This window comes from Chrysemys picta, chromosome 18 (genome assembly GCF_011386835.1).
Source record: "Chrysemys picta bellii isolate R12L10 chromosome 18, ASM1138683v2, whole genome shotgun sequence".
Lineage (NCBI taxonomy): Eukaryota > Metazoa > Chordata > Testudines > Emydidae > Chrysemys > Chrysemys picta.
The window spans coordinates 18,587,915-18,614,673 of NC_088808.1; the positions used below are offsets into that span (position 1 = coordinate 18,587,915).

A 26,759-nucleotide genomic window follows, 5' to 3' on the forward strand; every position below is an offset into this window, starting at 1 on the left:
ACCAGAATATGGGAATGTGCACTGGAGGGCTCTCTCCCGAAGGGACAGTCAGGCCGGTTTGCTCATATGTTGTAGGATGTCCAGTCACAAGCTCACGTGAGACCAGCTGCAGTTTCTCCCATGGAAGTTCTTCCGTGCGGCTGATGTTTGGAACCATGAGCTGGAGAGCAGAGGGGCAGATCTTGGCCTCACCCCATCCCACCCCAAGTCTGAGTGTATTTAATTGAGCTTCTTTAAAAACGGAGAGAGCATTTCATTGCTCCAGGCTGCCTCTTCATATCATTCTTAGCCCTTGAGTGGCTGTCTCGCTCACAAACACACACATGGTTTGGGTAGAGATCTGAGCTCTCCGACAGGCTCACAGAAATTGGCTGTGACCTTATTGCCACAGAGGAAGCTGCTTCCGCCTTTCCTTGTAGGATGGGACAAACTCAGGGGGGAGGGAGGGGAACGGCAAGGAGCCGCAGTGGTTGGAGGCGGTGGGACTGATTCTGTTCTTAGCTGTGCTGATGTAAATCAGGAGCTGCTCTGCTTAAAGACAGTGGACCAGAATCTATATAAATAAAAGCCTCTAAATAAGCCCACTCTTCGATGCTTGTCTCTCATCCGGCATAAAAGTGAAGTCCTGACCCCTTGTGGTGATTAAATACCTGGAGGCAATTTTCACATGAATGCTAGGGTCAGCTCTGATGTTCTGGCCAAATTTCCGTTCCGTCAGTTGTGTTCATTCTGAGTGTGTTGAACTTTTCCTACAGCGTCACAACTCAGTACAATAGTCGTCGCTGCTTTCTCTCCTATACCATTGTGTAGTGTTGGTGTGTACAGTAGGCAGTCCACCCCAGAAATGGCTGCATTTTGGTAATCCCTGAATGGACATTGGCAAAGTTTGTCAGCCACTTTAGGTTCTTTGGATGAAAGGCATGCTAGACTATGGCAGTAGCTGTTATTGCAGGGATTTGCGGGAATTGAATGATCTTTAGTGCATGCTATGGACTAGATTTTCAAAGGAGCTGTGCTCCCATTTAGGCCCTAAAATAGGTGACCAGGTTTTCAAAAGCTCAACCCGTTGGGTGCATGATAGGTGCTGAGCTCTTTTGAGAATCTGACCGTGGGTCACAACGAGAAGCGCAGGCTGAGGGGGAAAGGAGTCTGAGCCTTTTTGAAAATCCCAGCTCTTGAAAATTGGCCTCCAAATACTGCAGATGTTATGTGCAATGGGTTGAATAAAGGAAGGGAGTGGCAGCCCAAATTTAGAATTTCCTGCTGTTTAATACCCAGAATTCATCTGTTTTCTGACTAGAGGAAGAGAGATTGAGAAAGATAAAAAAAAGGAAGAGCTGGGGTGTGGGCTGCCTTTCAAATCTGTGTTAGTTTCCGGGTTTGGAACTCCCGGGGTTAGCTGCAATCCGCGTGTGGGACTTAGAACAGAAAGCCTGACGCATTGAGACCACAGAGAGATGTAAAGCTGAAGCATCAGGCAGCCTTTCAGATTTCCCGGATGTTGTTTCTTTGCCACACCGTTCTGGTTTTGCCCCGGTGAATGCAGCTGTCGTTGGCTGCAGGAAGCCCAGGTAGAAGAATCTGGTGTGACTTGATTTTTCACATCCTCTCTTTGTCACATCAAACTGCTAACCCATGCAGCCTTTGATGAAAGTATTTGATCGAGGCCAGGTCTACACTAGAAAAGGTTTGCCAGTGAAGCTAGACTGACAAACCATGATAGCCCAGATGTAGCTTATACTGGCGAACGAATGCTTTTGCCGGTATAGCTCATACCAGTTCAGTGAGCGAAATACGCTAGCTAGGCAAAAGCATCTTTATGCTGGAATAACTGTGTCTATACTAGGGCTTTGGCTGGTATCGAAATGTTATAACAAAATCACCTTCCGAACTGATGTTTTGATACTGGCAAAAATTTCTAGTTTAGACCCGGCCTCGGGGATAATAAGGGAACCCAGTCCAGAGACACCCAATAAAGGGAATACACAACAAGAAAAGAAACACATCCAGTGCACCACATGGCAAAATGATCAGTTTGGTTCAGAGGCTTTCAGTGCGTGTAACTCCAAAACAGCAGCAAACGCAAGGGGACCTGCACATTCGAAGACCCCCCAACATTTGGTGAAATTTGGATCGGGCTGTGACTTTGCAGCAAGACTCTAGTAACCTGTGGAAATGGGTGTAAAACGCTGGTGAATCAGAATAGTGGCATTTCACGTTCGCTTTGCACCGGTGTGAATGACAATTAGAGCCGGCTCAAACATGGAACAATACTTAGTGTAAATCTTTGCAGAAATCATGTCCCCTTTTTTCCCTGAACATGTTCAAAATTTAAATCATTTCAATTGGCTCTAATAAGGACATAATGAGCAAGGCAATAGGGAAGGTTAGGGGAAAGATGGCCCAGTGGCAAGACACTAAGCCGAGTCTTGGCTAGCGGATCTGCCACTGATTTCTTGTATGACCTTGGGCAAGTCTGTTAGCCTTCAGTGCCTCATCTGTACCATGGGGATAATAGTGCTGCCCTGCTCTGCCTCCCAGGGGTGTTTCGAGGATAAATAGATTAAAGACTGTGAGGTCTTTAGTTATTAAAGTGATAGGAGCCCATATGAGTACCCAAGATAGAAAGAGTCAGGTCTCTTATTTTTACAATAATCAAATCTCCTGCATCTAAACATCCTTGAACTTTAGGAAAAGTCCAGTCCAGACTTTGTGGCTTATGACTTCATGATTAGTTTAAAAAAAAAAAAGAGAAAAAAAGAATAGAATTTCATTGCAATTCATTTAGCTGCCTAACAGACCCAACTCTGATTTCTAACTGTCGTGGGGAGCCTTGTGAATATGTAAAGATCATCCGTGCTTGGAAAAGGAAAGCAGAGAGAGAGAGAAATGGCTGCAATTTAAGGGTAGGGAGCGGGAGGGGAAAATGCCTTGATAATGTATTTCTTTGATTTAGAAACAGGCACACATAACACAGAGTTTATTTTGGTCTCAAACTAGTCATACAAAACCGTTTCCAAATGACAGAACTGCATAAGAAAAATGAACAGTGCGTACCAGGCGAATAAATAATTCCCTTGTTTAACTTAAAATGTGCTTGGAAAATGCTCCCCCACCCGACCCTCTTTTAGCCGCAGTCCAAATAGCGCCCATCACTTTTGTGTTTACTTCTTTTCTGACAGTTTTTTTTTTTTAAATCCAGAATTGTGAATTTTTGGAATGTTTTTTCTAGCTATCTAACTTTGCACATTTATATGGCCCCCATCACCACAGTAGCTGAGCACTGCACAACCCCGCTGTGAGGTGGGAAATACTATGTCCCCATTTTAGACATGCAACTGAGGCATAGAGAGACCACGTGACTCGCCCATGTCTGTAGCTGAGCAGGGGAAGGAACTAGAGCTATGTACACGTTACAGCAGGGGTCGGGACCCCTCAGGGGGTCGTGAGGTTATTACATGGGGGGTCGCGAGCTGTCAGCTTCCACCCCAAACCCCGCTTTGCCTCCAGCATTTATAACGGTGTTAACTATATAAAAATGTGTTTTTTAATTTATAAGGGGGATCGCATTCAGAGGCTTGCGATGTGAAAGGGGTCACCAGTATAAAAGTTTGAGAACTACTGCACTACAGCTTAAGTCGACATAAGTTATGTCACTCAGGGGTGTGAATTAGCCGCCCCGGAGTGACATAACTTACACTGACTTAGCTACTGCCACATGCAGGGGCTGGAAGGATTAAGCTGATGGGAGAGCTTTTTCCCATTGACTCAGAGTGGCTACATTAGAGAGCTTACAGCAGCGCAGCTGCATCGGTGTTGTAAGCTCTCTAGTGTAGCAATAGCCTAGGTCTGCCAAGTCAACACCCTAACCATTGGGCCATCCTTCCTGAGCACCTCCAAGCGGTGCACTCCTACATCTGCCATGTTGAAGCAGCCAGGCACAGCCTACGGTCTGGCACATGGGTGTGTACAAGACATGGAAACAAAACCTTGGTCATTAGCGTCCCCACAAAATATACCCTGAAACCAAACAGGATGGGTCTGGACGGGGGCATAACCCTGCCCTGCCTGGGGGGCGAGATGGCTGTTTTAAAATGTGGCTGTACAATGATCCCTCCGTGGAGCTATTTGTTTTAAGAAGGATGTGGGTCTTCTCTGTACGTACAACAGGTGGTTTCTTTTTTAATGAAATACTTACAACATGGAGAGTTCATTAACATCCTCAAGGCACCGTGTGGAGAGAGACCAACTGAGAGAGGGAAAGAGAATAAGAGAAAGGAAAAACAGCGGCTCTCCAGGGTGAAGATCAGTCAGCAAGGGAGAAGATGAGAAACAATTGCATGCAAAGGCAGACACATTCGTCAAAGCACCACATGCCCTTGTGTTGGGTCTGGCATGACTTGTTGGCCTAGTGCTGTGCTTCCTGGCAGCTAATTCTCCTCCTGCCAGGGTGCACCCTGGCCCCAGAAGGCTAGAGGATAAGAAATGCCTGTACATGCAGCCACTCAAGCCCACAGCCAGCTGCAGTGACTAGTGAGTTTCCTCCTGCTAGTTGCTCTGTGCGTGAGGCTCTCTGCTGCATTTTAACTGAGCATCCTCCTTGGATGGTGCTGACCCAGCTAAAGGGGAGAGAGAACGAAGAGATGGATGACAAAGAAAGGAGAGAGAAGAGAGACAGACGCAGGAACCCATCCCAGGCAGGAGCGCCCATACATTCTTTGTCATTAGGTCAGGACCTCCATGTATTTTAATTGCACGGTTCACTAGTAATTACAAACTCGCCCACCAAAAATAAGAAAGAGGCTTGTGCCTTGTAATTGCGTGACTGCTACTGTGCTGGTAGCGTGCCAGATAAAGGACGGCCCTGACCTTCAAAGGTATAGTCTAGAAAGGGTAAATTTCCTGTGGAATTTGCCATCCTCTTCTTGACTTTTCATAGAGGCTGTTGTGTGCATAAGGAGTGAATGGACCTTGGCGTTGCTTGTCCTTTCCCCCTATTGCAATAAGGCTTTAAGTCCTTTAGAACATGTATTAAATCCCTCTTTGAGCCTATGGTTTCTAGCAACAGGTGTTGATAAAGGAGAGAGCCAGGGAAAAGCAGGGAAATCTTTTCCTCTGGTGCTAACACCCATCCCCAGTGCAAGTCACCATGTTCCTTCGTGACCGTCTGGGGTACAGAGACTCACGTTCACTGCTGAGACTGTTTTCCTTGTGAGGTTGCTGCTGTAGCATCCTCACTGAGATGAGAAAAGGGCTTCTTTGGATGAGAAATGCATTTCGAAAGCTGCATAAGGGTTTTGTCAGGTCAGCTGTGGATTAAAGGTGTTACACATGCACCCAGCTCGCTACTTCAGCTTCCTTGTTGCCCCGAGTCATGATTTTCCCAGGACAGAACTTTGCTGCTGGAAATGGTTATGCCAAGAGCCTGGTAACATCTGTGTTAGTCTAGAGTGGACTCTTGTTGTTTTTTTTTTGCTTTATTTAAAAAAAAAAGAAAGAAAGAAAAAGTAAATGTGAATTCAGTGCTGGTGAAACATTGCAGACTGACGTTCTTGGAGATCGCCATTTCATAGACTTTAAGGTCAGAAGGGACCATCATGATCATCTAGTCTGACCTCCTGCACAATGCAGGCCACAGAACCTCATCCATCCACTCCTGTAATAGACCCATAACCTCTGGCTGAGTTACTGACGTTCTCAAATCATGGACTGCAAGTTACAGAGAATTTACCATTGACACTAGTTTAAACTTGCAAGTGACCCGTGCCCCATCCCGCAGAGGAAGGAGAAAAGCCGCCCAAGGTCTCTGCCAATCTGACCCCAGGGAAAAATTCCTTCCCGCCCTCAAATATGGCGATCAGTTAGACCCTGAGCATGTGGGCAAGATTCACCAGCCAGACCGTGTATTTTTGCACAGAGCATGTACAGTGAAAGGCAATGACAATCCAACCTCCCTGTCAATGTGCCTTAACCCAAGCGTGGAGAGAGCCCTTGCAGGGGTGAGTAAGCCCAGTTTCAATGCTCTATTCAGTCCTTGGTCTTTTGGCTGAGAGTGCAAACAAAGGGGGCAATTAGTGTGGTGGTTTTTGTATGACATGGGCACTCCTCTGTTGGGGCTGGACTAAGACCCCCCAAATCCATTGCACACGGGTCAATGAGCAGAGGTCAGTCTCTCCCGACCTAGACTGGGTTCCTAACCGGTGACTTGGGGGCATAAGCCTTGTTACCGAGCTCCTCAGCTCTGATCGCACCTGTCAGAATCAAGATCCCGCAGTCTCCTATGAGATCAGAGGTTTATTGATCCTGGTGAGGGAGTGGCGATTGTGTGGTGTTAATAAACCACTGTGAAAAAATACACCTGACACCGACACAAAAGCGTGTGCACGAGAGCTGGCTGGGAACTGGGAAGGGACATTAATTGAAAGTTTCCTTTCTCTTTTTTATTGTTTTAATGAAAATTCCATTCGCGGTGAAATTTTATTGATCATCCCCTATTTAAACACCTCTTTAAGACTCAACTGTGAGACAGCACGAGGCAAGACAGCAATATTTGGATTGGGATTTTAAGCACCCAAAGTTCAAGGGCTGTTTGGTTTCAGGGGTTGAGTCTTTCCTGTTATGAATAGAGAGGCCTTTTGAAAAATTCAGATCTGGTTCAGATTTGAGGGAGCGTGGTTTTCTCTGCTAAACACACATGAGCACAAATGCATAAAACACACGTGTGCACATGTCCCCAAAAGTACACAAACCCACAACACATGCACACAAGAACCAAATCTATCCACGCATATGCAAACAACGGCCATGTATGTACACATACACAATACACTTGCACTCAAACATGCACATATAACACATGTGTGCGGAAACATACCCAAACAATGCACAGGCATGCATACATGTGCACAAACCCACACATTCGTGCACTCACACTTACGTTTCTTGTCCACACAAAAGATTTGTCTTCATTTTCTTTGTGTCTAGATGATTTTCTCCAGACCTGCCCCAGAAAACACGCCCAGTTCCTCACTGGATGCCTGGGAATGTGTCTGCTTGGAAAGCAATGTGTAAACAGGATGAGTAATAGAAGCCGGTTCAGGAGAGTGAGTGTGTGCGGTGGCCGGGGAGGGGGGATGTTTTGCTTTTGGTTCTAATTTTACTGAAAGGTAGCCGTGTGTTTTGGGAAAGGCGCTTGGACAGCGGGCTGGGGCCAGCAAGCTCTTTGTTTTCTGCTGTTAGAGTTTCTTGGATGTGGGCTGATCTCCAGTAACCTGCCCATGACCTTCTCCCCTTCGTGCATTTGCCTTAAATATTCATGGCCTTGTTTTAAAAGGAAAGACCCTCCCTGCCCTTCACCCAGCTTTCTTTCCTTCGCTCTCCTTTCAGTTCACCGGCCTTTTCTTGTCTGCTGCGCACCTCTTAGGAGCTGATACAGCCGGGATCCTCAGCTCCATCTCTCCAACCTAGCGTTCTGGGGGGTATCAACCAAAGCGAGTCTTGTCCATTCCTGGCTCCTTTGGGGCCTGCCTGGGGGTGCTCAAACTGCTTAGTCACAGTTTCTTGCCATCCTGCCCATGATGCTCCTCTGTTTATAGAATCATAGAATGTCAGGGTTGGAAGGGACCTCAGGAGGTCATCTAGTCCAACCCCCTGCTCAAAGCAGGACCCATCCCCAGCTAAATCATCCCAGCCAGGGCTTTGTCATCCAGCTAGAGCCCAGGCAAGGGCAGAGTAAGCTTCCTCTATGCTGGCCTACCCAGGTGCCTTAGCCCTGCCCTGGTGGAAGGGATGCTCTCTAAGGCTGAGACAGGAGCTCAGTCCGGACCTTCTGCCAAAGCATCAATCACCACAGGTTAGCCCGACTGATGGACAGATTGATCGGTGTCCAGCCAAGTTGGATTGACAGACAGAGAGCTAGCCAGGCTGTGATAAGTAGTGCCACCGCGGTAGTGTTTTTTTGCCATGTGGAGACTCGTCCACTGGGGAACAGGGCTGAGGCCCACCAAACTCATTTCACACCGGGGCTCGCGGGGGTACGGAGGGGGAAGTAGAGGGTGGGGGAGATGGGCCTCACCATGGCTGGAATCCTCTGGCTGGCTCTTTGGTGTAACTGTCAGAGTGGCTCATAAGGCTGGAAATGGGGAAAGCTGTGGGACGCTTATAGGGGGCCGTCCTGGCTGGAACGTCTTGTGAGATGTGTAGGCTAGAGTGGGAGGTGGTGCGTGGAGGTGGCTGGGAAGAACACCCCAGTCAGACTCATCCCTAGTACCCACCACATAACAGAGGACCTGGGCGCCTCGTGGCAGGAAGCATCTCTGCTCCACTGCTGAGGGCTTCTGTTGTTCTGCCCCTGCTCCCTTTTGTATTCAAGCCGTTCGTTGCGCCTCTCATCCGGTTGGTTTATTAGCTCCTTTCCCGCTATGCCCTTAGCAATGCTCTGGAGGCATACATTACTGGACCAGTGCCTCTGGGAGTCAAGCGGGTTGAGCCCATAGGAGGAATCGGAGCAGCCTGCATTCCATCCCGGAGCGTGCCGGGAGTTAGAAGAGCGGACTAGAGCAGTAGTGTTTTTCCATTGCTAAGTCAGTGTGAGCCTCTGTCTAGCCAAACCCCGGCGAGGTGAATTTGTGTTGTTATCTCTGCTGTACAGATGGGAAAACTGAGGCCCGGTCTACCCATTGACAGCGCTCAGGGGTTGTGAAAAAAAATTCACACACCGAAGTCCATAGCTCTGCCGACCTAGTCCCCGGTATAGACGCAGCTAGGCTGATGGAAGAATGCTTCCACCAAGCTAGCGACCATCTCTCGAGGAGGTGGAGTTCCTACAGCAATGAAAAAAACCATCTGTCGCTATAGGAAGCATCTAACACTACAGCACTACAACAACACAGCTCCAGCTCCGTAACTGTGCCATTGTAGGGTCGACAGGGCCTGGGGTTCAGAGGAGTTAAGTGATTTGCTTAAGATCGTTGTCCCCTGTGTGGAGAGCATGATACAGTGGCAGAGTCAGGAGACCTGAGTCCCAGGCCCGTGTTGTATAACACAGGACCATCTTTCCTCTGAGCTGTTTCTGAACCAAGTGGCAGAGCAAGACAGCGCTCCCTTGATCCATGTTAAATGCCTGTAACAAATTCTGACAGCATAAGAAACTTGCCTGGGTTCATGCTTTGCTGCAAACACGTCACTCCGCCCAGATTCCACAGAGGGGTTGCCAAGGTTCCCAGTCTTGGGGCCAGTTGGTGATTTTGCACCAAACCCCTGGAAAACCTACAGTGTCAAATGCAAACCTGGAACTCGGGTGGAAGTGGGGGGCATGAGGCCCTCCATGGGCTGCATCCAAATGAAAAGAAACCCTGACACTCACCCAGTTCATCCCAAATTCGGATGGTGGAGCGTGGGTGATGACAAGGAGGGGATTTTATGCCAGGAACTTCCATGCATCAGACACTCGGCGTGGTCTTGTTTTCTCCACTAGCTCAGGGCATTCAGGAATCAAGCATTAGTGTGTATCTGGGACCTATGCCGCTGTAGGCCAGCCATGGGTGTGCAGGGTCAGATCACTTGTGCCACGTGCTGCATCCTACACGCTGCATCCTACACCTTCTCCCAGTTGAGAGGAGTCCAGGCTGGACTTTCCACAGCCACCTGTCCCACGGTGTCACAGCAACCATCAGGAAAAGAAACCTCCACGGAAGATGTTGAAACTTCAGCTGCAGCGCAGGGTTTTGAAGCCTAATCCCTTCCCACTTTTGTGTTCGAGCCCCCTGGGAGCCAGTTTCTGCCCTTGTCTGGGAGGTTTAAGAATTATCTCCTCAGGGAGGGAGCCTCTTTCTTCACACTTGTAATCCTGTTATGTCTACAACTTCGCTGCCTGCCAGACACAATGGGAACCAGCCTACAAGGGATTACAAGATGGGATCGGAGCGCTCAGCACCGAGAGGACACAGCAGCCCTTTGTCTGGCTTGTTGCTTGGCTTGAGAGGGCCTTGCTGCATGATGCCCCATTGTGATGCCTCTTCAGGCAGAGAGATTCCCTAAGCAAGCTTCCGTGTCCTACCTTCATAGAGCCGGCCTAGAAACAGGCCCTCGTAATTGGTCAGCCAGGCAGCCAATGAGACTTCTTGTGGCAGTGTCAGCATCTGAATTTATCAGGTTGCCCAAAGAGGCCTACAGGGGCCAGTTTGACTAGTGGTTAGAGCACAGGCTTGGGACTCAGGACTCCAGGGTGTCTGTTCTTGACCCTGCAGCTGACTTGACATGCGAACTTTGGGGAAAAAAGTCACCTCTCTAGTTCTGTTTCCCCCGCTGAAAACAGAGATAATATTTCCCTGCCTGCAATGAATATCGTAAGACCAAATGAATGAATGAATGAATGAATGGGCAATGGTGAAAGATTTTCAGATGAGAGTTGCCGTAGAAACACGAAGTATATTTCTTTGTGTCTGCAAAAACTTGTAATCTACTACTCAGAAATCCCCCGGCACTATATTGACATGGCATTCTGTTTATTACGGGTCAGAGGGCTTGCTCTCTGGTCACTGGTGTTATTGAGATCACATTCAGGCCCAGCAGATGGTCTAGTGGTCTGATTGGGGGACTGCCTCTTTTCTTAGATGGGCGTACATCAGCAGTACCTCTGAAGCCAGTGGAGTGACAGTGCTGTGACATGGGTGGAAGAGAAGAACCCGCCTCGGGAATCAGCTGCTGGGTTCTCCTCCAGCCCAGCTGTGCAGCTCTCGGGCAAATCACAAAAGACAGTGTTTCCAGAAGCGTCCACTAATTTGGGGGCTCCAAAAATGGAGACACCCCAAATCAGTGGCCACTTTTGCAAATTTGAGCCTTCCTGTCTCTGGGCCTCAGATTCTGCAGTGATAAAACTGGGACAACAAAGGTGGGGCCAGGCCTGGATTAACCAATGTGCACTCAGTGGACTTACACAGGGCCCCCATCTCAGGGGGGCCCTCGACCACTGGCAGGGGGTGACCGGGCAGCCTGGCACATATGGTCACAGCACCACTCAGGTTTGGCTTGAGTCATATAACCGGGGGCAGAGGAGAGGAGAGGGAGGCCAAATTTGAGTGAAGATGGGGGCCCCCCAATTTCCATAGTGCAGAGGACCTCAAAATTCTTTAATCCAGCACTGGGAGACAATTGTAGATGCAATCAGACATGTCTAGGCCAGAGACATCAATCACATGGACTCGGGCTTGGGGTTTCTTCTTAACTCCCCTCCCTCACCCTCAAGCCATTCTAAATGGGGACGGTCTGAGCTGCTTCCCCTGCAGCCAAACACCCTGTCATGCGATTTCTCACCACAGCCTTTGGAAAGCACCATTAAGAGCCCTTCTCCTCCTTGGTTGGGGTTGTTTCTCAGGCAGTGTGACAGGATGAGGAGGAAATGTGCCAGGAATGGCTCCATCTCCTCTCCATAGAGTTGGAGTCTATTTTTAAACATCCCTCCACTCTCCCGGGACTGCAGAGCAGTTGGGGGTGTGGGGACGCTGCTCACAGAAAACTCCCAAGCAAAGTTGAATTGCAGTTCAAAGTCCTGAAAGAGCATGGAGCGACCCAGGGAAATGCAAGCCATGCATAGGACCCTGGGCATCCTGTGCTCACTGGGGTACGTGAGCAAACAAACGCTCCACCCCACAAACACGTACCATGGAAACACAACTCCCCTGTCACACACACTTCCACCCCACAAACACACAACTCCCCTATCACACACACACACACGTACATACACACACACTTGCACCCCACAAACACAAACAGCTCTCCTATCACACACACTTCTGCCCCACAAACATACCATGCAAACACACAGCTCCCCCTATCTCACTCACATACACACACGCACCCCTCCTCCACATACGCTCGTGCCACACAAACCCACACTTTCCCACTTATGAACACAAACCATACCACCATCCCATATGGACACAAACACAACCCCCCCACAAATAGCCCACATCTAGAGTGGCACAAAAGTACATCCCTCATTCATGGACACACAACCTGCCTTGATTAATAGTGTCATTATTGGGGTGGTGCCTAGAGGGCCCATTGAGCTATTGCCCACACACAATGGAAAGTTGATCTCAGCCCCAAAGAGCTTGTGTAACACCAACAGACCCCGGTCATCGGCGGACGGGATTGAACCTGGGATCTCTGGAGCTAAATGCATGAGCCTCTACTGCATGAGCTAAAAGCCACTTGGCTCTTAGCTAAGGCTGTGGCAGACTCATTAATCTCTAAGTGGTCTCAGTGCCACTAGAGGGGACAGAGCACCATACCCAGGAGGTGTGTGGGTTACACTTACAATTAGGAAACAGCAGGTGGATATAGGGTGACCAGACATCCCGATAAAATCGGGACCATCCCGATATTTAGGTGTTTGTCCTGCGTCCCGACCGATCTTTGTCCCGATATTTCACTCCGCCGGTAGCACTCCTCCCCAACCCCCCAGCTCCGCCGTGTGTCCCGATATTTGCTTCCTCTCATTGGTCACCCTAGGTGGATACAACAAACAGCCAAGGGCAGCACAAGGTAACAGTGAGGCAATCAGAATGGGTGTTATAAGCAGTGGCCTCCACGCACCAGCTGCCTTGCCATTGTCAACGGTTTTGAGCCCATCACCTGTGGGAGGGGAGCTCTAAGGACAGGTTTAAGGACAATGATCTAGTGGCCGTTCAGATTTTCACGGGGATGGCCTGGAAGATAGCACAAAGGCGTCTGAGGGAAAGTTGGAGGATGGGCATCGTTAGCAGAACGCAGGTGGGGGCCGGCTCGTTAAGCATGCAGCATGATTGCTCAGGAGAGATCCCCTCAGAATGCCACAGACGGGGTTTTAAACCACAACATTTCCTTTTTGTTTTACAGATTTTTCTACTCAAGTCAATTCCACGTCCCTGAACTCTCCGACTGGCCGGGGGCCTATGGCCGCACCTTCCCTCCATCCATCCATGGGGCCGGGCATTGGTTCCTCACTGGGCTCTCCGGGTCAGCTCCATTCGCCCATCAGCACTTTGAGCTCCCCCATCAATGGCATGGGCCCGCCTTTCTCTGTCATCAGCTCCCCCATGGGGCCTCACTCAATGTCCGTCCCTTCAACCCCCAGCCTTGGATTCGGAACCGGCAGCCCACAGGTGAGCGGGGAGGAGAGAGCTGGGGGCTGTGGGGAGGAGGAGAAGGGTTTTATTTACAAACAGTGGGAAATGAAAAGCATCTTATCCACATGGATTATGAAAAAGTAGCGATGAGCCCAAATCAAGGCCCTGGACCGGAACAGCCGGTGAGGCCTTCTGATTCCAGATCCAGTTCTGAACTACACAGATGGGATCCCTCCAGATCCAGACACCTCCAAACATGAGCAAGGTTCCCTGCACGGTGCACCCGGACTCATGGAATTCTGCGGGGCGGTGGCTCAGTACAATCAGGGATGGGAGCTTGGCTTTACAAACCTTGTGCTTGATTCTCCTCTCGCTTACGCTAGCCTCAGCCTGGTGTACCACTGTGGATCCCAGGGGCATACTCCCGGGTTGCACCTGTGTATGTGAGAAGAGAGTCAGCCTCCGTCATTAGTGAAAGATGTCACCTGAAAGGGACATTGTCAGGCTGTTTGGCTGGGCTGCGATGGGGACAGAGTCACTCGGCCATCTAAAAAAACAATCCTGGTCAACAGCAAAAATCCACCTGAAAAGCCGAATGACAAGTACAGCCGGTGCCTCTCCTAGGAGCAGGGCTGGTGCAAGCACATTTGGTACCCTTTGCAAAGCTAGTTGATTGATGTCAGTGGAGCCGTCCCTGCTAGACACGGGTGTCGCTGAGAGCAGAATGGGACAACTGGATTCAAGGGTTTCCATCCCGGGAGGAGCCAGGTACAGAATGGGAGACAGGGCCAGTTGGCGACCTGCCCTGCTCCTGGCATACACTGGAGCAGCCTCGAGGCTGTTTTACCACCTGTGCTCGTGCTGGGGCAGTCCCATCCTGTAGCTGAGAAGAGCCAGAACTATCATACGCCCCCATGCTGGGTATAGGGCCATTCTGGTGGCCCAGGGCCTCCCCCAGGAGACTTTTCTGTATAGCCCCTGTACACTGCTCCCTCTTGTCTCCCAGGCTGAATGTGTTCCCCTTCTCTTCACTGGTGGAGGGAAGTGCTGGGGTTTGCTGACTGAAGATTATGTAAAAATCTCCAGCTATAAAGAGATAAGCCCCTTTTTAAAAATAGCAAGAGCTGGGAGAGCCGCCCCTCGGCCCTGCCACCTGTTGCTGGCTGACTGCCTGTTACGTTGAGCAAAAGGGCAGATTAAGGAGTTGGCTACCACCTGCCGCTCGCTGCTGGTTTATTTATTTCACAGCCTCTCTGGGAGTCAAACACCTGCTGGCACCTTTATTTTTATATCAGCCTGATTTATTTTCTAGGGATAACCACTTTCTTTGCTGGGGAGGGGGGGAGCGGCCTCTTGTGCAGGCCTGAGATGGAGCTACAAAGACTGGGCCCCTCTGGCCTCCAGCCCATTCATCACCCTCAGGATTCCATCTTTGTGCCCCAGAGGACAGCGTAGGGGTGTGGGGATAGACAAGAGTCCCTCTTTGGAGCCTGTCCTAAATCAGCCCGAGTCTGCTGGAGTTCGGTCAGCACTGACCGTCCCAATGTGAGAGGCGGTGCCAGAGGGGATGGAAACCTCGTCCATATCCATGTGTTTGGTGCCGGGTGAGTCGGTGCCACTGGTGTAAATAGCTATAAGCCACATGGTGAGAAATTCATCCCTGCCCAGGTGCGGGTCCGTGGACAGAAGGAGAACAGCATGTGTCTGTTCAGGGGCAGTCAAAACGGGCAGCCAAAACGGCTGCTCTGATTTATGGACCCTGTGGGGCTTCATAGGGTTGCGGAATTGCCAGAGCACATGCCACATCCCCTGCCCCTGCTCCGAGTCCTCCTCCACTCTGCCAACCCCAGAACCCACGTCTCCTGGCCCCCAGTCCGGTGCTCTGTCCACTAGGTGAATCCATACATATGCCTATCCCTAGCATGGTGTCAACATTGGGTAGACAGGCTGCCTTCCACCTTAAGGCCGGGAAGGGAGAACTGAAACAACACTTCACAACTCTCTGTGGCACGAAGCCAGGGCAGTGGGAGACACGTAACAATGCGAGTGTGTGAGCAGCGAGCGGGAGAGAGTGAGAGGTTGGGATGGGAAGGGGCGACGTCGCCAGAGTTTCAATGACACGCCGCGGTTATTTTAGGAAGCAGAGATGCACGAGACAGAGGAACTGAAATGAGAAGCCACAGAACAGAAAAGGGGAACTGAGAGCGCATCAGATGGCGCTTAGCAGAGCCCAAGCATTTACAGTGGCTCTAGACCCTGACGGTGTACCAAGCGTGCCTGTCATTTGCTCATGGCCTGTCTTAAATGGTTTTCCTGGAGAAGACAGTTAAGATATTTTCAGTCTAATGGCTTTTGCCATCTGTCCCGTCTGTGAGCATTAGATCCCCGTCATTGTTAGGGGCAGAAGGCCCTACCTGAGCCTGCAGTAAATTGGGAGGGAGGCAGTCCGCATCATCACAGCACGGAGGAGGGCAGGCAGGCAGGAGAGGAACGCGATTTCCCTTTGTTGTCATACCAGTCCGCAAAGCGCCGGGGTTAATGAAGCGTGTCCCCCGCGTTGCAGAGTGGAGATGGCACTGATGGAAGGTGGTTTGAATCAGATGGCAGATGCCACTTGCCATCAGACTACGCCTCGTTAGAGCTGGAAACCTAGCAGAGCAGAAGGACACCAGGAGGATGAGGTGTGCCGGGCGAAGAGCCGCAAAGCCACATGCCTCCCAGCCCCGCTCGCTCTCCTTTGCAAAGTTTGTTTTGTTCTCTCTCCCATGGAACATTCTGTCCCTGATGAACATATGCTGGGTCCATAAGCTTTGTGGATGGGGCTAAAGAAAGGCCAGGGGTTGGGCCAGCAAGGGTCTTCCCCAGACTTTCTGTAGTGCTGGACTGGGCCAGGACAGAATGTTTCAGAAGGAAGGGAAATGGCATTTAGGGCAAACAGGGCTGTAGCTTCCAGCTGCATCCAGAGGCCTCTCTGATTTCTTTGGGGAACTTGAGGAGCTGGTAGCACTTGGCTTAAGAACTAGGCATAGTGCAGGCAGGGGTCATGCTAGTTTCCCATGCAGCACAGCTTTGCCAGTACCCCTCCCTCTCCCCTTTAGCTCCCTCTGCTATTCCTGTCCTGTTGATGCACCTCACTTCTAATCAGCACTTCAGTTTCGGCCGGCTATTCCAGTTCTGGGGCCCCCTGCAAAGCTCTACTGATCTGGCCTGCAACATTCCCTATTGTCCCTCTCGTGAAAGATCCAGAAATAAAAGGGAGTGAGCAAGTCAATCCTGCTGGAGCCCCAAATGCCCTATGTATCACTCCAGTATTCTAGTGGGTAGCAGTGCGATGCCTCATGCTGACTGGAGTCTGTCATCCAGGGATCCCAAACTGCTTTGCAGACATTCCAGCCTCGGAGAGCATCCTCCTCTGAGGTAGGTACCATCACCTCTATTTTAGCAGCGGGCAAACAGAGCACCGAGAGGCCAAGAAGTCTGCCGCAGGCCACGCAGAGCAAGATTTCAGAAGTGTGACTGCGGAGGGCAAGGGGCAAGATTAGTGAAAGGGCTCTCTCTTGCACGCACACGTGTGTGCATATGACATCAAAAGGGCTCAGCATCCAGCCGTTTCCATGGTGACATCCAATGTGTTGAATTCTCTTGAAAATCCGGTCCGATAGTGAGTCCCTGGCAGTGCCAGGAATTGAACCCAGGAGTCCTGATATACAGATCAGGACTTAGCTCTTTTTAAAAAATTTATGGGATTGTCATTTTTTTATTGACAACCCCAGGAATCTCTGAAGAACATATATGAGAAAGAAAGAGAAAGAAAGAAAGAAAGAAAATTACATTTGAGTATATTTCATAATCCCGTCTTCTTCTCACTTCAGTGCCATTCACAGGACCCAGATGCAAAGCTGGAGAAGCAGCAGCAGCCTGTAGGACTGCGGCAGACCCCCCACCCCCCGCCCCCTGCCAGGCATTTCTTGTAGCAGCTCTGCGGATGCCTGGGGGGAACCAGGAGAGCTCAGACACAGAGTCAGGCTGTGGTGACTCTCTCAAAGCTGCCTCATTCCTTCAGACACGATTGATTCTTTTCAAGGACACCTGTGGACTCTGCACAGGCGGTTTTTAGACCTGGCTGCTACCAGGCCCCAACAGAGAGGACCCGGATCCCCAGAGCTTAAAACAAGGTCAACAGTAGAGAGAGGAAGGGAACCCAGGAGTCCTGAGGCGCAGGAACTTGTTCCAATTGCTAGGCACTGCTGCCCACTTCCACTGTGAGCTAACTCAAAGCACTTCCTTGTCATCGGCTCTGCGGCCCTCCATTGTGCTCACTGAGCTGAGTTTGTGCTCACCAAAAGCAGAACTAGGTTCCATATGGTGATGAGGGTGAAGCTTTGGGCCAGACTGGCTGGTTTTCTCACTCCCCCAGCTTCAGGTTTTTGCTCGGCAGCCTTAAACCCAAGAGGAAGGAGCAGTAGGCGCCGGGGCAGAGTGTGGGAACCAAGAGGTGCACGTGTAGCCCGCCTGTGGTTTCGGGCAGCCGCTGAAAGAGGAAACGGAGGTGGTTCCCATTCCCATGTGCTGACTCAGTAGCTAGTCGGGGCTCCTGCTGATTCATGGGGGAACACTCCCTGTATCAGTTTGGGGTCCCAGCCCCTAGGGGATAGGCAAGCGAAGAACCAGGGACTGCTGACCCCAGCCATGTGCCACGGGGGACAATGGTGCTTTCCACTAGATCTGCCCTTGATATCAGCCTTCCCTTCCCTGCATATATTAAGTCCCCTTGCCCTCTGCAGTCACACTGTGCCAGCCCCCCAGAAATGCTCGGTCTGATAGTGCTAGTCTCTCTCACCCATTGAAGTCAGAAGGACCTTTGGTTTCTCCATGGAGTGAGTGATTAGCTCAAAGTAGGGGAACACTGGGATCAACTGGTGACTTCTCCCCTGCTTGTCGAAGGTGCCTGCTGCCCAGCAGTCCAAGTGGGGCCTGCTGTCTGGATTTTCTTCACTGCTCCTGGAGGTCCATAGAGCCAGAAACATCTTTGATCACCTTCGACTGCACCATTCTTCTCCAGGGCAGACCTAGCAACAGCAATTCTTGCTTTGGACCCTGCAGCCTGGACCACTGCAGTGTGCTCCCATCTGGGCCCGATTCTAAAAGTCACGCCAGAAGCTGCAGCAGGAAGTGGTGTCTCTTAGACAGGATGAATGTGAATGCTATACATCAGAGCTCCTTTGGTATGTTGGTTGCCACTCAAATTCCGGTCCACTCCTCATCTTCAAAGCCCGGTATGGGCTTGGGACTGACTGTCTCAGTGAGAACTTGTCTGTCCGCTCTCCATAACACACCAGAACATTTTGACTGAGGGGCACAGGTTTGAATCTGCACTGATCAGAGCTGGGGAATTACTTCTACAGGAGAACAGCTTTCACCCATTCCCTTTAGGGAGCTCTACAAGATGCACTTGTTAAATCTGGAGTTGTGTCAGCCCCTTCCCCCCCAAAAAAAACAAAAAAAAACCCAACAACTGTGTTTGTTGTAGGCCACTCAACAAGCATTGGAGCAACCTGAGCACTGGAGAAAGGCAACTAACTGGGAGAGTGAAGAAAACAGGCAGCTGATGTTCTTTGACCTTATTAGGGTACCCAGATGTTGTGGTGATGGGTGCTGTCGAAAGATGTTTAATAATCGTCAGCTGCATTTTGCAATCAGACCTATTTTCCTATAAGGCGCTGAAGCAAACTGTTGGGTCTGATTGTTCCTAAATCTTACGAAGATTCAAAGTGTGGATCCTTATCTAATTCATAGGTTTTAAGGCTGGAAGGGACCATTATGATCATCTAATCTCATCTTCCAAATAAACCAGGCCATGGAATTTCGCCAAGTGGCTCCTTCATCAAGTCCATAACTTCTGGCTGAGCTAGAGCCAGAAAGGCATCCAGTCTTAATTTAAAAGTGTCAGGCGATGGAGAACCCACCATGTCCTCAAGTAAAATCAGCTCAAAGCCCAGGGCGACCATTTAACAGAAGGATTCAGGGAAACACATTTTTTAGTCCTGAGATCCAAGTCTGCTTTACTCCTCCTTTCCTCTCCCCCATTCTGGAATAAAAATTCAGTACTGTGTATTTTGGGGCTTAGGGTACTAGTAAGAAAGGGGAGATCACAAATATTCTGGGCACACTAAAGCCGAGACTCCCAGAAAATGAATCTTGCACTCAGTAGCATTTCTGTGTTTCAAATTTCCCCCCTCCCCCCCTCTCTCAAGGACAGCTGCCAACAGGACAGTTTGAACAGAACAGAGAAGAGATTTTCAAGCACCCTCGTGTTCCTAGATTTGTACAGGAAACGTGCCAGTCAGCTGAAAGGGAACAGTGGAGTGGTTCAGCAGAAGTCTTAACGGAGACAGGATGGGGAAGAGGGGATGATCGATCAAGAGAGGAGACCATGTCAGCTGATTCGGGAGGAGTGTCGGAGGTGGGCAAGACGGGAAATGCAGATTTTGCCATGGGCATTTGAGGAACCAAAAGTGCAGGGTCATTCGTGAGAATATTGTAGAGAATGGCCAACATGTGAATGAGCACCATTGCCCTCCACTGGAGGTAATCAGAACAACTCGGCTGTATGTGATAGGCCCTGTGCTTCTGCCAGCTAATGGAAACTCCCCTTTAGCCCCAGTGGCAAGGACCTGTGGCTTCGGAGCAGTAGGCCCTGACTTCTACCCCTGCTGAGGCTGTGATGTCTGTGTGGCAAAGTGGTAGCTCTAAAGTCCTAGGCATACAGGGGTTTTACTCGATAAAAAATGTCAGCGTCTGAGTTTCGTGTGTCCATCCCAGTTAATCCCATGGAAATCTGTCTGTGTGTCCATCCCTCTGATGTCTTTCCATCTGTCTATTATCCGTTTAGGGGGTTTAGCCCGTACTCATCACCATGATAACTGAATGCCATTCAAGAGTCTCGTATATCTCAGACGAACCTGTGGATCCTCCATACAGATGTTCATATATTCTTATGTCCGTACCTCAGAGGACGGGGCCCAGAGGCCCTAAGGACCTGTCATTTCCTCAGCAAACCAGGCAGGGCTTTTGGGTGAGGTAGGGAGGAGAATTAAAACTCTCTCTTGCGGGTGGATTTACCTTGCTCCTTTCGGTGGTTATTAATCATCTGACAGACACGCTCCCTCGGATCACAGATGTGCAGCGTTAAAGGCCAGAAGGGACCATTATCATCTAGTCAGACCTCCTGCATAACACAGACCATAGGACCTCCCTGGATTAATTCCTGCTTGAAATCCAATAGCAGTGGTTGAGCTACATCATATCTTTTAAGAAAAACAAAACATCCCCTCTTGATTTAAGTATTTCTAGGGACAGAGAATCCATCATAACCCTTGGTAAGCTCTTCCAATGGTTAATTATCCTCACTGTTAAAAATGTACATCTTATTTCTATTCTTAATTTGTCTAGCTTCAATTTCCAGCCATTGGGTCTCATTAGACATTTGTCTACTAAACTGAAGAACCTCTATTACTAAACTTCTTTTCCTCACGTAGGTACTTCTAGACTCCTCAAGTCACCCGTTAGCTTTCTATTTGGTAAGCAAAATAGATTGAGGTCCTTCAACCTATCACTAGCAGGCCTGCTTTCCAGTCCTTTCATCATTCTCATGGCTCGTCTCTGAACCCCCTCCAATTTATCAATAGCCTTCTTGAAGTGTGGACACCAGGTGTGAACACCAGTACTCCAGTGTGAATGAAACCATCCGACTTACCTTTTTAAGCCAGTGCATGTCTCTAGAGAGGGAGTGGATGGTTTTGCTTTAATGGAAGAAATGCAGAGAGGGCAGAAATATCATGAGAACCCCAGTGTTCTCCATTCTTGCATCTATTGCAAGGCTGGGAGAAGTCCTTGTGTATTAGATAACATACTAAGGGCCAGATTCTACACTCAGGGATTCTGGGGTGAGTCTGAAGTAATTCTATTGACTTTAGCAGCTTTTCCTTGGGTTGACACTCGAGAAAGTGAGAGCAGAATTTGACTGTAAGACCACATGTCTTGATCCAAAGCCCATTGAAGCTGACGGAGAGACTCCCATTGACTGGAATGGCCTTCGGATCAGGTTCGTAGTGCCTGAACAGAATCTGAACGGTCATCTGTGTCTTGGGGGTGGAGGGCTGTGTGGTGCTTTCCCAGCACAGTGGATGGAAAAGCCATGGGCTGTGCATCACGCCAGGCATTTGGTAAGCCTGATAAGAGCGGGAATCCTCCCTTCCTCTCCCACCACGTACTCTCTCATCACTTCGGTCCCTTCTGAGACGATGACATATTTACATTCCCCCCTCCCTACCACACGCCATGCTGGTTGCTTTTTTGATCCTCATGTGCCAGGGACTCAAGAGCAAAGCAGTTCATAGCAAGAATGAATGAAGGAGAGGCCAGGCAAAATATCTGCAGCGAAAGGGATTCTGTGGTGGTGCGGCAGGGGTTGGTTTTTCAGATGTAAGTTGCCTAATTCCCGCTGGTGTTTGTGACACACACACAGCCTGGAGAGCTTTGTTTCCTTCATGATGGAATTCTGCACAAAATGTTTTTGCCACCCAGATGATTGTTAAGAACAGAAGACGACTTTGGTGCATGAGGTCCCTAGTGCTCATAACAGCAAGGATGGACCAGCGGTTAGGGTGCTAGACTGGAACTTGGAAGACTGGGGATCAGTTCCCTGTGCTGTTGTAGACTTCTTGTGTGGCCTTGGGCAAGTCACTTAGGGCAGTGGTTCTCAACCTTTTCTCACTTGTGGACCCCTACAAAATTTCAAATGGAGGTGCGGCCCCTTTTAGAAATCTTAGCCATAGTGGGCATCCGCAGACCACAGGCTGAGAACCACTGATTTAGGCTGAGAACCACTGATACTTGATACTTGACTGATTTAGGGTATGTCCATAGAGCAACTAGACACCCGCGGTTCACCCGTGCCAGCCAACTTGGGCTAGCAGGGTTCAGGCTGTTTCACTCGGGCTGTTTGACTTCACAGAAGTGTAGACGTCTGGGCTCTAGGACCCTGCAAGGTGGGAGGGTCCCAGAGCTTGGGCTTCAGCCCAAGCAGGAAATCAACACAGCAGTGAAACAGCCTTGTGAGCCTGAGTTGGCTGGCACAGGCCAGCTGTGGGTTTTTCTGTGCTGTCTACACACTGCAACTGGCAGGTATAATTCCCAGCTTGGATAGATGTATACGTTCTAGCTTTGATCAAGCTACTGTGCTAAAAAGATCAGTGGTCCTCAGTGCCTTGGGCTAACAGTCCAAGCACAGTCCAGTCCAGAATCCCGGGCACCTTCTTGGCAGCTAGCCTGCGGCCACACGGCTATTTTTAGGCACTAGCTCAATCAAAGCTAACATGTATACATCTACCTGAGCTGGGAATTATATCTCCCTGCTGCTGTGTAGACAGACCCTGCATCTCTCTGTGCCTCAGTTCCACATTTGGACAATGGGGATAATGGCACTGCTCCGCCTCGCAGGGCTGATGTGAGGAGAAGTACATTAAAGATTGTGAATTACTGTGGTGATGAGGCCCATATAAGTACCTATGATAGATAGATAGATGGATAGAATGGAGGAGGATAGGAGTGACGGTGCTTTCATCTCATTCTGTCTACTGCAAAATAATTCCAAATCACCAAAGTCACATGGTCTGCTGGATTAAATATACTTTACATCTCTGAGTTCTGTTCCCACCTCTGCCCCGTACTGAGACTTCATAGGTTTCAGAGTAGCAGCCGTGTTAGTCTGTATCCGCAAAAAGAACAGGAGTACTTGTGGCACCTTAGAGACTAACAAATTTATTAGAGCATAAGCTTTCGTGGACTACAGCCCACTTCTTCGGACTACAGCCCACATATCATATACATCCGAAGAAGTGGGCTGTAGTCCACGAAAGCTTATGCTCTAATAAATTTGTTAGTCTCTAAGGTGCCACAAGTACTCCTGTTCTTTTTGAGACTTCATAGTACTTTCCATGTAACTAACACTTCGCAAGGGATACCTACTATGATGCTAATGGTTGACATGTTTGATGCTATACATCTGGGGAGCTACTTAAACCTCTCTAACCCTTTCCGATTGACCCTGCTGCGGATGGAGTAAATAGAAGAAAGGGGACAAGGAAGAGAGAAGTCAAGGGGATTTGCAGAGGGAACATAAAAAAAAATTGAGGCAAGGGGCCCTACACAACCCCAGATCCTTAATTCCAGCCCTCCAGCATCTGTGACCTGTAGCCATTCCTTAAGTATCTTTCCCTTCGAGAGATAACACTAGAAGATGGTCTATAAATTCCAGGGTCTAAAGCAGCCAGACTGGTGTCCTGGTCTTCATCATCCATGCAGGCAATCTCAGCCGGGGTGCTCCCACATATAATCACTGCAAATCATTTTCTCTGTTCTGCGTCCTGAGGCGGCATTAGGGGAATCTTCCTAACACATTTAGATAAGGGCTCTCCTGCGGAGGTGGGCGGAAATTTGGCAGCAGGAAAGGAATTTGCCTGCCCATTAAATCAACCAGCAACAGTGGTTTATGGGACTAGCTTATTAGACAGTGGTGTCAGCTCTTACTGCTTCCCTGGCGTTATGGAAGGATTAGTTGGACCCCCGGCCCCTTCCCCTTGTTGTAACATGAAGCCAGTGATCTGCATATTCAAGAGGCATGATTTTATCCTGCTGCAGCGGTGAGTTGCCCCGTCAACTGATTACGGTGGGCTTGGATGTTTGCTGCTCACTCTTTTTCCAGGGCAGTGGATTAGTGATCTCTGTAGATCTGTGTTCGAATCCTTGTCTTGGCTCATAAGATACTGGGTATTTCAAGCTAGCGTCGTGCCTACTAAGGACATTTTCAATGTCACACCCCATTTGGTGCAACCGTTCGGTTTGGCACAGTTGTCAGGCTGGGATAATAGAGTCAGCTCTGGTTAGTGAGGCCCCATCTGACTCCTTCCCTGGCTGTGAATGGTGCCCAGATCATCACATTAGTTGAGTGTGCAATTGCAAGAACTTTGCACAGGTTGTGGCCCCTATGAGTAGAGCCCTGCAGACAGTTTTCACAGATAGTGGAGCGGATGCGGATACAACCACGCAGGGCTCTACCCATAGGTCTCAGCCTCTGGGGGGTGGCTCCCCGCCACGGGCTCAGCCCTGCAGGGCCCCTCACCTGCTGACTCCACAGCTCGGGGGCTGCTGGGCCCTGCCTGCAGGGGTGGCGTGGCGGCTACTGCTGTCTGCATTGCGAGCGGTGGGGTCTTGAGGCTACAGCCGGGATCCTGGCCGGCCAGGGGGCAATGCCCGAAGGGACCAGCCCACACCCTGGGCTCTTTTTTCGGGTTTCTGGATGGCTGTCTCCCACCCTCGTTCTCAGCGTAGATGGAATCATCCGCAGCAGCCAGGTGTTCTCCGCTTCCTATGGCTGTCGGTAGGGCTCTAGTATAGGGCAGCCACGTGGTCTAATGGATAGCGCCGGTGGCGCCTGGCCTGTGGCGTCCGGCTCAGGCTGCCCGGGGGGCGCAATGTGCTTGGGGCCAGCAGCCATGGCTGGAGTTGGGGCTGTCCAGCACCTGCTTGCCACGCCACTTCCCGTCCAGTGGCTCGGGCCCCTCGGGCAGCGCCAGCGTCCCTACCATGGCTCGCCCTGGCTGCACACCCAGCCCACCAGCCACTAGGCAGCAGAGCCCGCCCCCGGCCACGGGGATTGGAGCGGGCGCCCCACCTCTCCACTGATGCATCATGCGCTGCTGCTAGTGGGTCCCTTCGCTCGCAAGGATCAGATTCATAACCCTCCCTCCACTTCCAGGAATGAAAGCGGATCCCACTCTGGAGAGCCTGACTTTGCCCATTCTCTGCAGATTAACTGAGGGCACCCCGAGTGGCATTTGGAGACACCTGAGTTCGGGGTGAGGGGCCAGACCCGAGTGGGAGGATGCCATGTTTATGTACAGCACCTCCCTAGCTTGCCTTTATCCTGTGCTCGATGATAACCACGTCCCCTGTGTTTCCCTCCGCACAGCTCAATTCTCCGATGAACCCCATCAGCAGCACAGAAGACATTAAACCGCCCTTGGGACTCAATGGAGTTCTTAAAGTGCCAGCGCACCCCTCAGGAACCATGGCCTCCTTCACCAAGCACATATGCGCCATCTGTGGGGACAGATCTTCAGGTAAAACCCCCCAGATGGCAAGTGGGGGAGGGGATCGGGGAGGTGGACCTTGATGGAAGGAGAATCCCCTTTCCTGATCTTTATTTGTCCAACAGGAGCATCCACATGCGTTAGCTTCCTGGGCCAAGGCAATGCAACGCCTTGGTTTTACCTGGCTTCTCTCCCCACCTGTGTCCTGCCTTCCTGCCTTGGAGAGAATATGCAGCATGTAAACCCTCCCATCAGGGCACAAAGAGGGGGGAGGGATAGCTCAGTGGTTTGAGCATTGGCCTCCTAAACCCAGGGTTGTGAGTTCAATCCTTGAGGGGGCCATTTAGGGAACTGGGGTAAAAATTTGTCTGGGGATTAGTCCTGCTTTGAGCAGGGAGTTGGACTAGATGACTTCTTGAGGTCCCTTCCAACCCTGACATTCTATTCTATGAATGGTCTTGTGACCCAGCTACTGGGAGCAATCACTTTAAAGACATCCCCCAGCTTCTGAAGGTGCCCGAGGAAGAGATAAGACAAATGCAGCCGCCAGGGGGAACCTTTTGCTCTTCCATGCCAAGTGCTCAGGGCCATCCTAAACCTTAACCTCCGAGCGTCTCCTTCCCCTGCACCTGGAGATTGATGGCCAACCAGCCGGGGCTGGAGCAGCAAAAACGGAACCTTGGGAAAATGCGGGGGGGGGGGGGGGGGGAATGATCCCATTTATCAGCCCTACCTTCACCCCTTTTGTGGCTATGCCGGAGGGGGTTGGATTTAATTGAGTGGCAGGGCTGTGCAGAATATCCTTAACCACAGCTGAAAACAAACCAAAGCCAGCTTTGGTTTGAAGGTGTCCTTGCCCCCTCTCTGCTCAGAGCAGGTTCACTCAGAGGGATACTCGGCTTGCAGACCACCCCAGGGAGCCTGATCTGGTATCGCAAGCCAGGTGAAACTTGGCAGATTCCTCTGTGTTCAGAGAACAACTTGGTGTGGGGAACAGGTGAAGTTTTGCCTCTATCTCTGCTTAGCCGCTGTTTGCATCATTATATATTGGAAATTGGCTACCGCTGGAGCAGTGTAGCTCCTCCTTCGACCGTAGCCTTTTTATCCCATATCCTTCCTTCTCCCGCATCCTTTTATCCCATGATGACCTTCTCAGAGAGTACCAGAGACACTTCTGATTGATTATCCCCACTCTGTAAAATAACGTGGTAATTCCCTTTGTTCTCATGTCATTTTAACTCTTATCACAGTGGGCTCCCTGCTTGTCTTTCTCTCCAGGCAAATTTTGCTCTCTCTTATGCCCACGTGACTATATAGGAGAAGGTGGCCTGGATGTGTAACTCAGAGCAAACTTCAGTACATAATGTCTATCAGTAAAATTTCCCTAAAACTTCTGACTCCATTCCCAAGCGATGCTCTATGGCCCACGAGTGATCCCTGCATGGGGTCTTCCCTGGGGACGTGCCCAGAATGACACCTCTCAAGAGCCACCCAC

The 26,759-nt window shown here is 50.2% G+C and overlaps 1 protein-coding gene across 6 annotated transcripts in view; it reads left to right on the top strand.

Moving 5' to 3' along the window:
- The window catches only part of RXRA (retinoid X receptor alpha), a 229,803-nt gene that overhangs the window by 138,450 nt on the left and 64,594 nt on the right, over positions 1-26,759 (top strand). For all 6 annotated transcript variants that reach the window (XR_010593590.1, XM_042854329.2, XM_024106029.3 and 3 more), the window contains exons 2-3: positions 12,883-13,148; positions 25,144-25,294. Coding sequence is in view for 5 of the 6 variants with exons in the window: in XM_042854329.2 (XP_042710263.1) it covers positions 12,883-13,148; positions 25,144-25,294 (417 nt within the window). In the remaining variant the exon portion in view is untranslated. The remainder of the gene's footprint in view (positions 1-12,882; positions 13,149-25,143; positions 25,295-26,759) is intronic.